We start from the raw sequence: 13,496 nt of genomic DNA on the forward strand, positions 1-13,496 counted from the left end.
AGACATAAGGTAGAGAAGGGCAGAGAGAAAGGAGAGAGAAAATCTTTTTTTTTTTTTTAAAGATTTTATTTATTCATGAGAAACACACACAGAGAGCAGCCAGAGACAGAAGCAGACTCCCCCCCCCCCCCCCAAGGAGCCTGATGCAAGACTTGATCCCCATCCTGGGATCAGGACCCGAGCCCAGGGCAGACGCTCAACCCGCGGAGCCATCCAGGCGTCCCAGGAGACAGAAAATCTTAAGCAGGTTCTACACGCAGTGCAGAGCCGGATGCAGGGCTCAGTCTCATGCCCACAACCCTGAGATCATGACGTGAGCTGAGATCAAGAGTCGGATGCTCCTCACTCGCTGCTTGCTCTCCTTGACCATGACCCCACCTCTGCCCATCGCCGTGAAGAGGAGATCGCCGCTCTCGACAGTGGCTCTGCATGTGCAGGGCGGGCTTCGCCGGGGATGGCGCCCCCGAGCTGTGTTCCCATCCATCATCGGGCGACCCCAGCCCTAGGGCATGATGGTGAGCATGGGCCAGAAGGACTCTTACGTGGGTGATGAGGCCCTGACCAAGCAGGGCATCCTGACCCTCAGGTACCCCATCGAGCATGACATCGTCACCAACTGGGATGACGTGGAAAAGACCTGGCACCACACCTTCTACAATGAGCTGCACGTGGCCTCTGAGGAGCACCCCGTGCTGCTGACCGAAGCCCCCCCGAACCCCAAGGCCAACCATGAGAAGATGACTCAGATCATGTTCGAGACGTTCAACACCTCAGCCATGTACGTGGCCATCTAGGCTGTGCTCTCCCTGTACGCCTCTGGCCGCACCACTGGTATCGTCATGGACTCTGGGGATGGCATCACCCACACTGCCCATCGACGAGGGGTACGCCTCGCCCCACGCCGTCCTGCGTCTGGACCTGGCTGGCCGCGGCCTGGCCCACCACCTCATGACAATCCTCACCGAGCGTGGCTACAGCTTCACCACCGCTGCCGAGCAGGAGATCGTGCGTGACATTAAGGAGAAGCTCTGCTGCGTTGCCCTGGACTTCGAGCAGGAGGTGGCCACGGCTGCGTCCTCGTCCTCCCTGGAGAAGAGCTAGGAGCTGCCCGAGGGGCAGGTGATCACCGTCCAGCGGTTCTGCTTCCCAGAGGTGCTCTTCCAGCTTCCTTCCCGGGTGTGGAGTCCTGCGGCATTCACGAGACCACCTTCAACTCCATCGTGAAGTGTGATGTGGCAATCTGGGAGGACCTTTATGCCAACACGGTGCTGTCTGGTGGAACCACCATGTACCCCGGCATCGCCGATGGGATGCAGAAGGGGATCACAGCCCTGGCCCCCAGCACGATGAAGATCAAGATTATTGCTCCTCCCAAACGCAAGTACTCCGCGTGGATCGGAGGCTCCAGGCTGGCCTCGCTGTCCACCTTCCAGCAGGTGTGGCTCAGAAGCAGGAGTATGATGAGTCGGGCCCCTCCATCGTCCACTGCAAATGCTTCTAAATGGACTGGGCGCAGATGTGTAGCATTTGCTGCGTGAGTGAATTCCGAAGTATAAGTTTGCCCTGGCAAGTGTATACACCTCATGCTAGCCTCGTGAAACTGGAAGAAGCCTTTGAAAAGAAATTTGTCCTTGAAGCTTGTATCTGATATCAGCACTGGATTGTAGAACTTGTTGCTGATCTTGACCTTGTATCCAACTTAACTGTTCCCTTGGTATATGTTTAATACCCTGTACATATCTTTGATTTAAACCCTTTAGCCTTAGCACATGCGGCTCAGTCACTTCATGGCTGAGGTTGAGAATGTGTTTATGGGAGAGAAATCTACTGATTTGGAGAATGTGCAAGACCATCGGGTTCTTGATCTGTGCAGGGTATTCACATGTAAGAGCCCCCTATTCCAGGATTTCTCTAGAGCCTGACAAGAGTCTGAGCCAGTTGTCATTTCTGTCTTGCCGGTCTAACAGGGTTGGGAAGGTCTGAGCCTTAGGACCCACTTTCCTGTCCGATCTGATGTTTTCCTGCCAGAACACCGTGGGTGGTTAATTGCCTTGAGTTGGAAAACGGTTTGCATTTACTACTGTAAATTTATCCATCCTTTTAATTTATGTAAGGTTTTTGTACACAATTCTCAATTCTTTAAGAGATGACAACAAATTTTGGTTTTCTACTGTCATGTGAGAACATTAGGTCCCAGCAACGCGTCATTGTGTGAGGAAAATAAAGTGCTGCAGGGAAAAAAAAAAAAAAGAGTCGATGCTTAACTGACTGAGCCACCCAGGCACCCCAGGAAACCTAGTTTTTCTAAGTTGTGCTTGCAGGAGTGTCTCTCAGACAGTGAGGACATCTGTCTGCTGATACAATGACTCTCTAGTTAGGCATGGAAGGTGTCCAGTACAGTCAGGATTTGAGCAGGAGTGGAGTGGCAGGGACAGAGGTCCAAGCTTCCACTTCCTTCCTGCAGATGCCCATTCTACCAACCTGGTGCTACTGAATTCAGGACGTCCCCCAGCTAATGTGCACTCAACTGGTGTTTACTGTGCCCTGTGTGAGTCAGGTCACATGCCAGTGCTGGGCTACAGGGGAGCGAAACCAGGCATGGCCTCTGGCCTACTGGGGCTTCCAGTCAAGCACTATGGATAAACACCCAGAGAAGTGCAAACATGCAGCTGTGAGAAGGGCTCATAAAGGAAAGTCATATGGTGCTTCGAGTGGGTAGGCAGGAGGCACTTTGCCAGCCTGCAGGGGTCTGGGGGACCTTGATAGGACCTGAAGGATAAGAAGGAAGGCAGAAAGGAGTGGGGGAAAAGGATCAGCTGGTGCAAAAGCCCTGTGGTGGGCAGCATCACAGTGACTTGGTAACTCGGGGACCAAGGGAGGGTTGGTGGCCTGGGGGCATGGTTATTGCAGCAGGAGCCCCCGGGGATGGGGGGGGGGTTCTTCCACTGAGAGAAGAGATGGAGAGCCGGAAAGGCCCTGAAAGCAAAGAAGATGGAGACTTTGTATAGGAGAGGCAGAGAAGCCAGGACAATCCTGAGTGTCGGGGGCCAAGGAAAGGATGCTTCTAGAAGGAGGAAGAGGTTGTGGGGCTGCTGCTGCTTGAAGCCAGAGCAGAGGATGGAGGTTCCTTCCTGGGATGGATATAACCCATGAAATAGCTCAACTGCACCTTTTCTTTTCAAGAACATCGTATACATAATTACTGAGTATAGCTCATGAATTATATTAGAGAAGCATGTTGATTTGAATGGTACAAAATCATGGAAAATTTCTTTTTGGGTGCCACTTCTGTGCAGATCCTCAAGGATGTAGGAAGAAATGGGCTTCCTTTGCTTCTCAAATGTGGCTGAAAGAGTTGGTGATAAAGCTGATGCAAATGGCTAATATTCCATTGTATACATAGACCACAGCTTTATCCATTCATCTTTCGATGGACACCGAGGCTCCTTCCACAGTTTGGCTATTGTGGACATTGCTGCTATAAACATCGGGGTGCAGGTGTCCCGACGTTTCATTGCATCTGTATCTTTGGGGTAAATCCCCAGAAGTGCAATTGCTGGGTCATAGGGCAGGTCTATTTTTAACTCTTTGAGGAACCTCCACACAGTTTTCTAGAGTGGCTGCACCAGTTCACATTCCCACCAACAGTGCAAGAGGGTTCCCTTTTCTCCGCATCCTCTCCAACATTTGTGGTTTCCTGCCTTGTTAATTTTCCCCATTCTCACTGGTGTGAGGTGGTATCTCATTGTGGTTTTGATTTGTATTTCCCTGATGGCAAGTGATGCGGAGCATTTTCTCATGTGCGTGTTGGCCATGTCTGTGTCTTCCTCTGTGAGATTTCTCTTCATGTCTTTTGCCCATTTCATGATTGGATTATTTGTTTCTTTGCTGTTGAGTTTCATAAGTTCTTTATAGATCTTGGATACTAGCCCTTTATCTGATATGTCATTTGCAAATACCTTCTCCCATTCTGTAGGTCGTCTTTTAGTTTTGTTGACTGTATCCTTTGCTGTGCAAAAGCTTCTTATCTTGATGAAGTCCCAATAATTCATGTTTGCTTTTGTTTCTCTTGCCTTCATGGATGTATCTTGCGAGAAGTTGCTGTGGCCAAGATCAAAAAGGGTGTTGCCTGTGTTGTCCTCTAGGATTTTGATGGAATCTTGTCTCACATTTAGATCTTTCATCCATTTTGAGTTTATCTTTGTGTATGGTATAAGAGAAGGGTCTAGTTTCATTCTTCTGCATGTGTATGTCCATTTTTCCCAGCACCATTTATTGAAGAGACTTTTTTCCAGTGGATAGTCTTTCCTGCTTTGTCGAATATTAGTTGATCATAAAGTTAAGGGTCCACTTCTGGATTCTCTATTCTGTTCCATCGGAAAAGGACAAACATTATATGGTCTCATTAATTTGGGGTATATAAAAATTAGTGAAAGGGAATAAAGGGAAAGGAGAGAAAATGAGTGAAAATATCAGCGAGGGTGACAAAACATGAGAGACACCTAACTCTGGGAAATGAACAAAGGGTAGTGGAAGGGGAGGTGGGCGGGGGGTTGGGGTGACTGGGTGATGGGCACTGAGGGGGGCACTTGGCAGGATGAGCACTGGGTGTTATGCTCTATGTTGGCAAATTGAACTCCAATAAAAAAAATAATAAGCTCCAAAAAAAATAAATAAAAATAAAAACACAAAATAATAAAAAATAAAATAAAAAAAAATAAAGCTGATGCAAAAAAAATGGTGCCTTTTCTAAAGTGTAAATAAAAGAGGCTCGGTCTGAAATGCCCCCCTTGATGTTTATTGCTGGTAACTCACAGAAGTGTTCTTTGGACTGGCCTAAAACGCAGAGAGCGCTGAGTTTACAAAGGGAGTATCACGATTTGCCCTTTGGCTCTGCCGCTTACTAACAGTATATACATGGGCTGGGGGGATAGCCTCAGTTTATACCTCTGTAAAATGGGCATAATAGTGTGTCTTCTTCCTTCATCGTTTGTGAAGGTGAACGAGATCATGCCTTGTGAGTTGAAAAGCACCACATGCTTATAGTTAAGAGTATCTGAAGCCATCTCAGTCACTTACACTTCAGCTAGAAGGAGGTACAAGAACGTCCTTGAAGACAGGTTTGGTGGTGCAGGTGTGGGGGGAGTTGGCACAGTGCCCATGGGTACTGTGTGCCGGGGTCAGCAGTATGACAGAGGGTGCCACCCAGGAGGAAAGAGGGTGGGGGTCTGTTCTTCATCACCTTCTCCAGGCCTGTCATGCAGGGTAGTATAATACTACAAGCTAGAGGTGTGTGTTCCTGGGGACAGAAGGGTCTTGCTGGGCATCTGGATCATCCTGGGCCTTTCTGTGCCTCACCCAGGGGTAGCCCGCTGGGCTGCTGATGGCAAAACCCCTGTCAGCTGTCAGCTGGTCCGTGACATTTCAGAGGTGACCTCAGGTCTGTGCCCCTGAATATAGTCCGGGTATGCAGTAGGAGCTCAGTAAAGGCTTACTGCAGAAATAGTTTTGAGCACGAGTACCTACCTACACACATGGGATCTGAGGCATGTGTGGCTGGTGTGACATGCTCTGTGCATGGCAGCTCTGCGGCCTGTGCCTCTGTAGTACCCACGGAACTGCAGCCCTGTTCTGCTCTCGACAGGAGGCCGGGCCAGGCCAGGAGTGTTTTGCTGGCCTAGTGCCTGAGCCAGCTTCTCAAACTGCCACCTGTGACTTGAAGACTGGTGCTTGAAGCTCAAGATTTTGAGCTTCTGTTGTACTCTGGCTTACTAAAGCCTTCTCCCCAAACTAGACTTATTAGTTCTGCTGGATTAGAGTGAGTGTATCCTGAGTGATGTCTGCCTACAGAAGACACAAGGAAGGTAAAAGACCTGCTTGGGAAAAGAAAGAGAATAAAGTCAGAGAAGAGATAGGCGGCATTTAGAACGATGCCTGTAGCCTTACGGCCTAAATAGCACGATGCTCCGGATTGTAATTTTTGTGTGTGTGTTTCGATCTCACTTTGACTGTAAGCTCTTTGAGGCCAGGGGCGGCCTGAGCCTCAGTCACCTTTCATCCCTAGATTCTAACACACTGCTTGATGCAAAAACAGCTGTTCAACGAAGGTCATATAAAAGAATAGATTAATGGATGATTTCTCTTGATCTAGCCCGAGTCCTCTGCCCATTGACAAGTGGTAGGTGATCAACTGGAATATCTAGCTGCTTCCATTTACAGTATCTTTGTCTAATGGCCGGGACCCTAGACAGAAACTTACGGTGAGGTCTGTGGGCTTTCCTATTCCAGCAATCAAAACATTCTCAGAATCTTCACAATTCATAGGCTAGGTCATGTATCGGACATCTTAATCCTTTTTGTTCTACTAATTCTTAGTATATTTGCACAAAAGAGAACTTGCTTTGGCACCGCTTCGCAGTGGAAACTAATCAGAACTTCTGCCCAGAGGAAGCATGTTTCAGGCAATGATGGATTTATGGACATGTAACCACCCCTCTCTCTTGCATCTTCCAAACCTCAAGAAGGTGAATGTGACATCATTGTGCAATTGTTTGCTAACAAGAATTACTCACCATTTGGATGATAAAGAGGTTGTCTCTGATAAATCTGTACTGGACCTGGGGCGTGTAAAACATACTTTTACTTGTACTGTCTGCTTCGATCCTGATGCTTTTGCTGAAAATCTCATGGGAGACATCTGGAGGTGCCATGGTGTCGTGGAAAAGATGTGCATCTAGAGTCAGATGGAGGGTGGGACTGTCGCCCTTACCTGTCACTAGCATGGGTTGGACAAGCCACACAAGCTAAGCTCTCAGAGGCTTGATTTTCTCTTTGTCAGAGCAGAGTACTGCCTCTAAGATTGTTGTGGGAATCAGAACAAAATAGATACTCCTCCAGAAAAGTTTGGTAGAGCATTATTTTATTTTATTGCTGGTTAGAAGCAATCTCCATCTTCCCTCCTCATGTCAAACTGAAGTCTAGTCGCCTACCCACCCCCCTTTTTTTTCTTTGTCCCTTCTCCTCTGTTTATGGCATCCATTCTCCAGCTGTGTTGTGCCTGGATCAGCAAAAAACCCAGTCATTGCAAGGGCTGTGGGTACTCCCTCCCTTTCATTCTGTACCATGGAGAGTCTTTTAAAAGCTATGTGCCTGGGGCACATGGGTGGCTCAGGTGTTGAGCATCTGCCTTTGGCTGAGGTCGTGATCCCGGAGTCCTGGGATTGAGTCTCACATTAGGCACCCCGCAGGGAGCCTGCTTCTTCCTCTGCCTATGTCTCTTACTCTCTCTGTGTCTCTCATGAATAAATAAATAAAATATTTTTAAAAAAGCTGTGTACCCATCACCATTGTGGAATGGGGATTGTATCATGTCCTACTCCTGTCACACCATATAGGTATATTCAAGTGTGCTGCTTAAAAAAGGAAATTAAAGAGCCATATGAGTCAAACTGAAGCTGGAACCAGATTTGATGTCAAATGGTGGTATGAGACACGCACTTTCAGAACTATACTGGGGTGTAGACTGGATGGGGATTGGAACTTGGTTTCCCCTTACCCACATGAGAAGAGCATTGTAATCTACCCGCCAGCCACATTGGAATGCCATGACAATGTGTATGGAGAGTGTTGAACTCTTTGAATGTATGGTTATTTTTAAAATAACTAGGACCAGACATAGTGATGTGGAAATGGACAGATTCATACAGCTAGAAATAAGCCAGAGAAATAACTAGGAGGCTGGCTGGGAAAGGGTCACAACCAAATAGCTGATGATCTGTTTGGCCTGAGAGTGATATCCATTCTGTTTTGTTTTGATAAACAACATAGAAGCAACAACCAGGAGTTTAAGAAATTGTGTGGAGAAAGTAGGAAAGTCTATCAGGACAATAGAAAAATAGAGGAGAAGAATACTTCAGAGAGCTTGTATTTTTGAGGTGGTCACACTGAGGATAGAGATTTATGACTTTGGGTCAGATTTTTTTTTAGGTCTTTTTTCCCCCCATTTTTTGTATTTGTGTTTTTTTTTTTCTTTTTCTTTTTTCCTTTTTCTTTTCTTTTCTTTCTTTCTTTCTTTTTCTTTTTTTTTAGATATTTTAAACCTCAAGTATGAAGTTTCCTTTTAGGACTTTAAAGTGAAACGCACTCTCAAATTTGCAATCAAATCAGCATCTGGGCTTATAAATGTCAGGGAGTTCATTTAACATCTCAGCCCCTGGCGGAGTGGAGAGGCGGGGGCATGCACGTGCATTTCACGAGGAAGGATGTACTTGCCGGTCAGGACTCAGTGGTTATATGGGATGGAAATCCCACTCCGACTGAGCACAAGGGAATTAATCTGGTCAAGTTTTGGGGTGTCCCGATGGAGACCTGAGCCAGGGGTAGGCGCTGAGCCTGAGCGGATCAGGTTTGCGCTGGCGCCCAGCGTGGGCCCCGCGGCGCAGGTGTCCTGGCGGCCTCTGGGGGCGCTCCCGGCCCGCCTGGAGGGCGGCGAGGCTTCCGAGGGCAGGGGCGGACCCGCAGGTGAGCGGCGTTAGCACCGCGGATACTGGAGGAAGCAAGGCCAGTCCAGTCCCGGGCTGGAGGCTTCCCGTTCTTCAACACGATTCCTCTGAGACGAGCTGCTGCGCTCCCTCCGCAGCCAGGGCCCGCGGTGTCCACGGCCCGCAGCGCCCCTTCCCGGGCGCGGGGGTGGGAGGCCGGGGCGAGCCGCGGGAGAGGCCGCAGCGCGCAGAGGGACGGACCCGGCTCCGGTCCCCAGCGTTGGGACCAGGGGTATCTATTGAAGGGACCCCCGGGCACTCGGGCTCCGCAGCGATCCGACGCGAGGAGCCAATTCCCGGAGGCAGCAAGTGAGACAGGTTAGACGATGCGAGGAACTTCCCAAGCCGCTTCGCCCCCGCTCCGCGATCCCCGAAGGTTCGGATCCCCCAGGCGGGGTTCCGGAGAGCTCGGGCCCCCGGAGCCGGGACGCGCCCCCGGTGCCCCGCCCGCCCGGGCCCGCCGCCTCCCGGTGCCGCCGCCGGCAGGGGGCGCCCGCTCGCGGCTAAAAGGCGCGGCGGGCGGCCCGGGGTCTCAGTCCGCAGCGCGGCGGCCGGAGCGCGGGCGGAGAGCTCCGCGCGGGGGCCAGGGCGCCGCGGGCAGGGCGCAGAGCGCGCACCCGCACTCGGACGGCGGGGCCGACGGCGGCGCCTCGCGCTCCCCACGCCCGCCCCGCGCCCACCCGCCAGCCCGCCCGCCGCGCACCCCGGGCTCCCGATGGCGCCCGAGGCCGGGGCGGCTCCGCGCGCGCGGTGCCCGCTGCCCTGGGCGGCGCTGCTGCTCCTGGCGGCGCTGCTGCCCGTCGTGTCCCCGGCGGGGGCTCCAGGTACGCGCAGCCCCGGGCGCCGCTGCCCGGCTCTCCGCGCCTCCCCGCCGCTTCCCTGCGCGCCCTCCGTGCACCCTCACCCTGCCTGTCGCTCCGGGGACCGCCGTCCCGCGCTGTGCTGTGCGCGTCGTGTCGCCAACCTGTGCGTCCTCCTCCCTCGCGGGTCGGGGCGGGGGCGGCGGGCGGCGGGCGGCGGGGGCGGGGGCCGCGGGTCTGGGAGCCCGGGAGCTCAGCGCCCTGGTTTCAACCTTGCCGTCCAACGCCCCGGAATCCGGAATCCGGACACTCGAGTCCAGCTTCCCGGAGAGATTCGGACAAAGGAACAAACATAAAGAAAAGAAAAGAAAAGAAAAGAAATAGAAAGAAATAGAGAGAAAGAAAAGAAAAGAAAAGAAAAGCCAAGCCGCCCTTGGGCGTTGCGGTGGAGGTGGGGGTGATGTATTCCTTTGCCGTCTGCATCCTTCTCCAGCTCACCTGCCCCGAGGCAGGGATGCCTGATGGAAAGTGGCAGTCGGGGGACCCGAAGGGAGGCGGGGAGGCAGGGAAGCAGGACTCTTCTAGAAGCCCTCGGGGATGGAAGGCTGCGAGCGGCCCCGGGGAGGGGGGGCGGGTACCCCGGCGCCCGAGCATCAGCGGCCAGTACCTCCCGGTGGCAACTTGGCGGCTCGGAGAGGACGTGGGTCTTGGGGGGGGGAGGTGCGTTGTGGGAGAACCCACCTGGGGTTCTCTCCCTTTCCCGAGAGACTGACTGGAGGTGGGATGGACGCTTGCTTTCGGGGCTGAAATGTGAGCAGCGCTTTTCAGAAAATGCCAGCGTGCTGGTGTCCGATTTGGTGAACGTTTCCCGCAGAGAGTTAAGTTTGCGGTGGGGTTTTTCATCCCTAAGCCTTTGGTGGCGCGGCCCCCTTGCTCCCGCCTCCTGTGCGGGCATTTTTTCACACTTGAAACGGTGTGGCTTTTATTTATGCCATCAGTTTGTAGGAATCCAAGAAGTCCACATTTTTGTTGATAGTATTCACTCCCAGCTGGGTTATAAAAATTCAGATGTGATTCCAAGGGAGGCTACTTGCTCTCTGATGCTATTTCGTGTCCTGATTGCCCTTGTATAGGAGGGAAATGAGGGCAAGTTGGAGGGAGGCCACGTTGTCTTGCAGTTCTTTTTGGTGGGTGCATCCTGCATTAACACTCGGGGCGGGTTTGTGCCCATGCTGGGGTGCCAAGGTGGTGCCACTGGTAGGTTTTGTGTTCCTCTGTTAGCAATCTCTAGGAAAGCATTCGCTGAATACTTGGGTGCAGCAGTTAACAAGAATAAAGCTTTTTAAAAGCCTTTCAACTTCCCCATCTACAATCCATGCCTTCCTCCTCCCCCCCCCCCCCGAAATTAAAATTTCTGAATGTTGAAAGAGTTTTTGTTTCAGAAAGTGGGCTGGAACTGGAAGTAATGCTAAACTGGCTTCAGGATGATTCCAGCTTCATTCCTGCTAGATTCCACTGCCACCTGCCCAATGGGTTACATCTGAGTGTGCCTGGAGTCAGGGTTCTTTGAGGTAGCTCCCGAAATGTTGCCATGTTCCCTGCTATTCCTTCTCTTGCCTTCTGCTCTGTAAATCCACTGAGCTGTGGAATGTGGGAGCTGGAATGCTTGCTGGCACTTCTCTCTACTGTGTTGACGTGGGATTTGCAGTAAAATGATGATCAGACTAGAAATGGACAAGCACATTTCGAAATGAATATCTACTGCCTTTAAATGAAATAATAGAAGGAAAGAAACAGAATCTGCAGATAGCTCCCCGGTGCTGTGAAAGAAATCATGGGGCACATAATTTATTTCATCTGTTCCCCTGGAAGGCGTCCTGCCTGTCCTGCCGTATATAGCTACAGTCACTGCTCCAGACTGTACTCTGGGTCTGACAGCAAGGCCATGGGCACAGCGCTCCTTCTCTGGCTGAATGAATGCATGGGCCCAGAAAATTGCTCAAGTCAAGCCCTCCCCTACCCTTCACCCCCAGACCTTTGGGGGCCAGAATCCCTATAATGAAAGCACCCAGAGCCACTTTAAATGGCAGGCCACCACAGCTCAGAGGGACTTGCCTTAAAACAGAGGAGATTTGCAGGGCATATTAAAGATCTAAGTAAACCCTTTACCTTGGTGGTCAATTAAAACAAAACAAAATAAGCAAGTGATGCCATCCCTACAAAAAACTACTAGGCGACCATTGAAATTATGGTGGCACTTGCCAGTCCGATAGGATACATGTCTCTAAAAATGGAAGGACACGCACACTCACATACATTTCTAGCAGTTATCTTTGGGTGGTTATGGTGGCCTTAATTTTTTTCTTTGAAACTTAAATATCCTTTCAGGGAATTTGCAAGGCCAAAACTATTTTAAAAGTAATACTAAGATGCCATTTGCCTTTTTTTTTTTTTTTTTTTTTTTTTTTTTTACAGTATTGATGTTTGCAGCAAGGGAGAAAAGTTTGGTGGGTGAAACTACTGGTGCTTAGGGTGAATTGAGGCATTGGCACCATAATGATCTAGTAGTCATTGAAGTGAAGAAAAGATATGCCAGTTTCAATTAAGAATGTCCTGATGCAACAGTAAAAGTTATTAATTGTACCAAATCTCTACCCTTGAATACACGTTGTTTTAATATTCTGTGTGAAGGAATAGGAAAGAGACATAAAATACATCTATGGGCTGCCCAAGTTCTGTGGCAATCCTAAAGAAAAATCCTGAGGGAAATCCTGATAATCCTGAGGAAAAGCTCTTGTGTGATAATTTCAGTTGTGAACCGAAGTAGCTTCTTTTCTCATGATGCACCGTATTTATCAGAAAGAATGACCATAGACAAACTTGGGTATTTGGCAGACATCTTTTCAAAAATGAACAAGGGGCCTGCCACTTTTAGTAAAACAACTGATGGTATGTCTTGCCAGTGATACAATTTGAGCCTTCAGATGAAAATTAGAATTTTGCCAAATCATCTCCAACATCATTTGAAAGCTGCCCAGTGCTTAAAAACTTTTCTAACAAATATCGGTGGTGAGACAAATGAATGTGATGTTTTAAATATTGTCATGTAAAAGTGTGTCAGCATTTAGATGACCTGCATAACCAAGTGAGCCAGTCAATTCCTTCCAAGTGACCAAGGCATAATGTTATCAAGTCTTGCCTGGCTAAAAGATCCAGCCAAAGTGCAAGATGACCCAGTGGGTTTTTCATGTAACAAGTGTGAAAAATTCTTTATGTGGTTGCAGATTCTACATCACAACTAACCTTTCAGAAGCTGCTACTTGATGAGTTTTGGTGTAGTAGCAAAGCTTTTCCAAAATTATTCCTAAGGCTGTCAAAACACTTTTCCAACTACAGACCTGTGTGAGGCTGCATTTTCTTCAGTTATTTCATTAAATCTCAGGCCGAATTCATAGATTTTCAGGATGATTTGAAGGTTATCTAGGTAATTTTGTGGGGACAGGTGATCTGGGGACCCTACTCTTCCGCCATCTTGCCGGCCAACATCCTCTTCAGTTATTTCAATCACAGCAACATATAGCAATAGACTGAAGGCATAAGCGAGAGGAGATCCTGCTGTCTCCTATTGAAGAGATGTGCCAAACACTGCCACTTTTCAATTTCTTCTTGTTTTAGGAAATGCTGATTTTTCATGTCAATGTGAAGTGACTTACTGCTGCTATTTTAAAATGGCATAACATACACATAGGAACTTGTGCCTAGTTTACATTTCTGGTCGGTAGATAACAGCAGATAAAACCCACCTAAATGTAACCTCTGTGAGCTCCTCATTCATTTAAGAGTAGGAAGGAATCCAGAGAGCAGGAAGGTTGATAACCACTGGCATAGAGGGGAAGTAGGGCCACCCTCAGGATGCCTGGCTCTGAGTCTCAGGACTGTCATTCACAAGCTGTGGGGCCAGCCTTGGGCCAGCTGGTCAGTCTCCACTAGTCTGAGTGAATGGAAAGATTCCTTCCATCTCTAGAAGTCCTCAGGGGCTTTCCTGTGGCCCAGCCTGCACCCAGCTCTGTAGGGTTTCCCTCCTACTTCTGTCCTCTTTGAGAAGAGAGGGTGACTATACCCTTACCTTTTATCTTGTGCACTGGAGCCCACCCAG

At 49.7% G+C, this 13,496-nt stretch overlaps 1 protein-coding gene and 1 pseudogene across 1 annotated transcript in view; both read left to right on the plus strand.

The window, feature by feature from the left end:
• The first annotated feature begins 229 nt into the window (after window positions 1-229).
• LOC102155647 lies at window positions 230-3,457 on the plus strand (annotated as a pseudogene).
• A 5,798-nt stretch (window positions 3,458-9,255) lies between these two features.
• The window catches only part of FNDC1 (fibronectin type III domain containing 1), a 101,217-nt gene continuing 96,976 nt past the window's right edge, over window positions 9,256-13,496 (plus strand). The window contains exon 1 of the mRNA XM_038526470.1: window positions 9,256-9,364. Within this exon, the coding sequence (XP_038382398.1) occupies window positions 9,256-9,364 (109 nt within the window). The remainder of the gene's footprint in view (window positions 9,365-13,496) is intronic.

This window comes from Canis lupus, chromosome 1, assembly GCF_011100685.1.
Source record: "Canis lupus familiaris isolate Mischka breed German Shepherd chromosome 1, alternate assembly UU_Cfam_GSD_1.0, whole genome shotgun sequence".
Taxonomy (NCBI): Eukaryota; Metazoa; Chordata; class Mammalia; order Carnivora; family Canidae; genus Canis; species Canis lupus.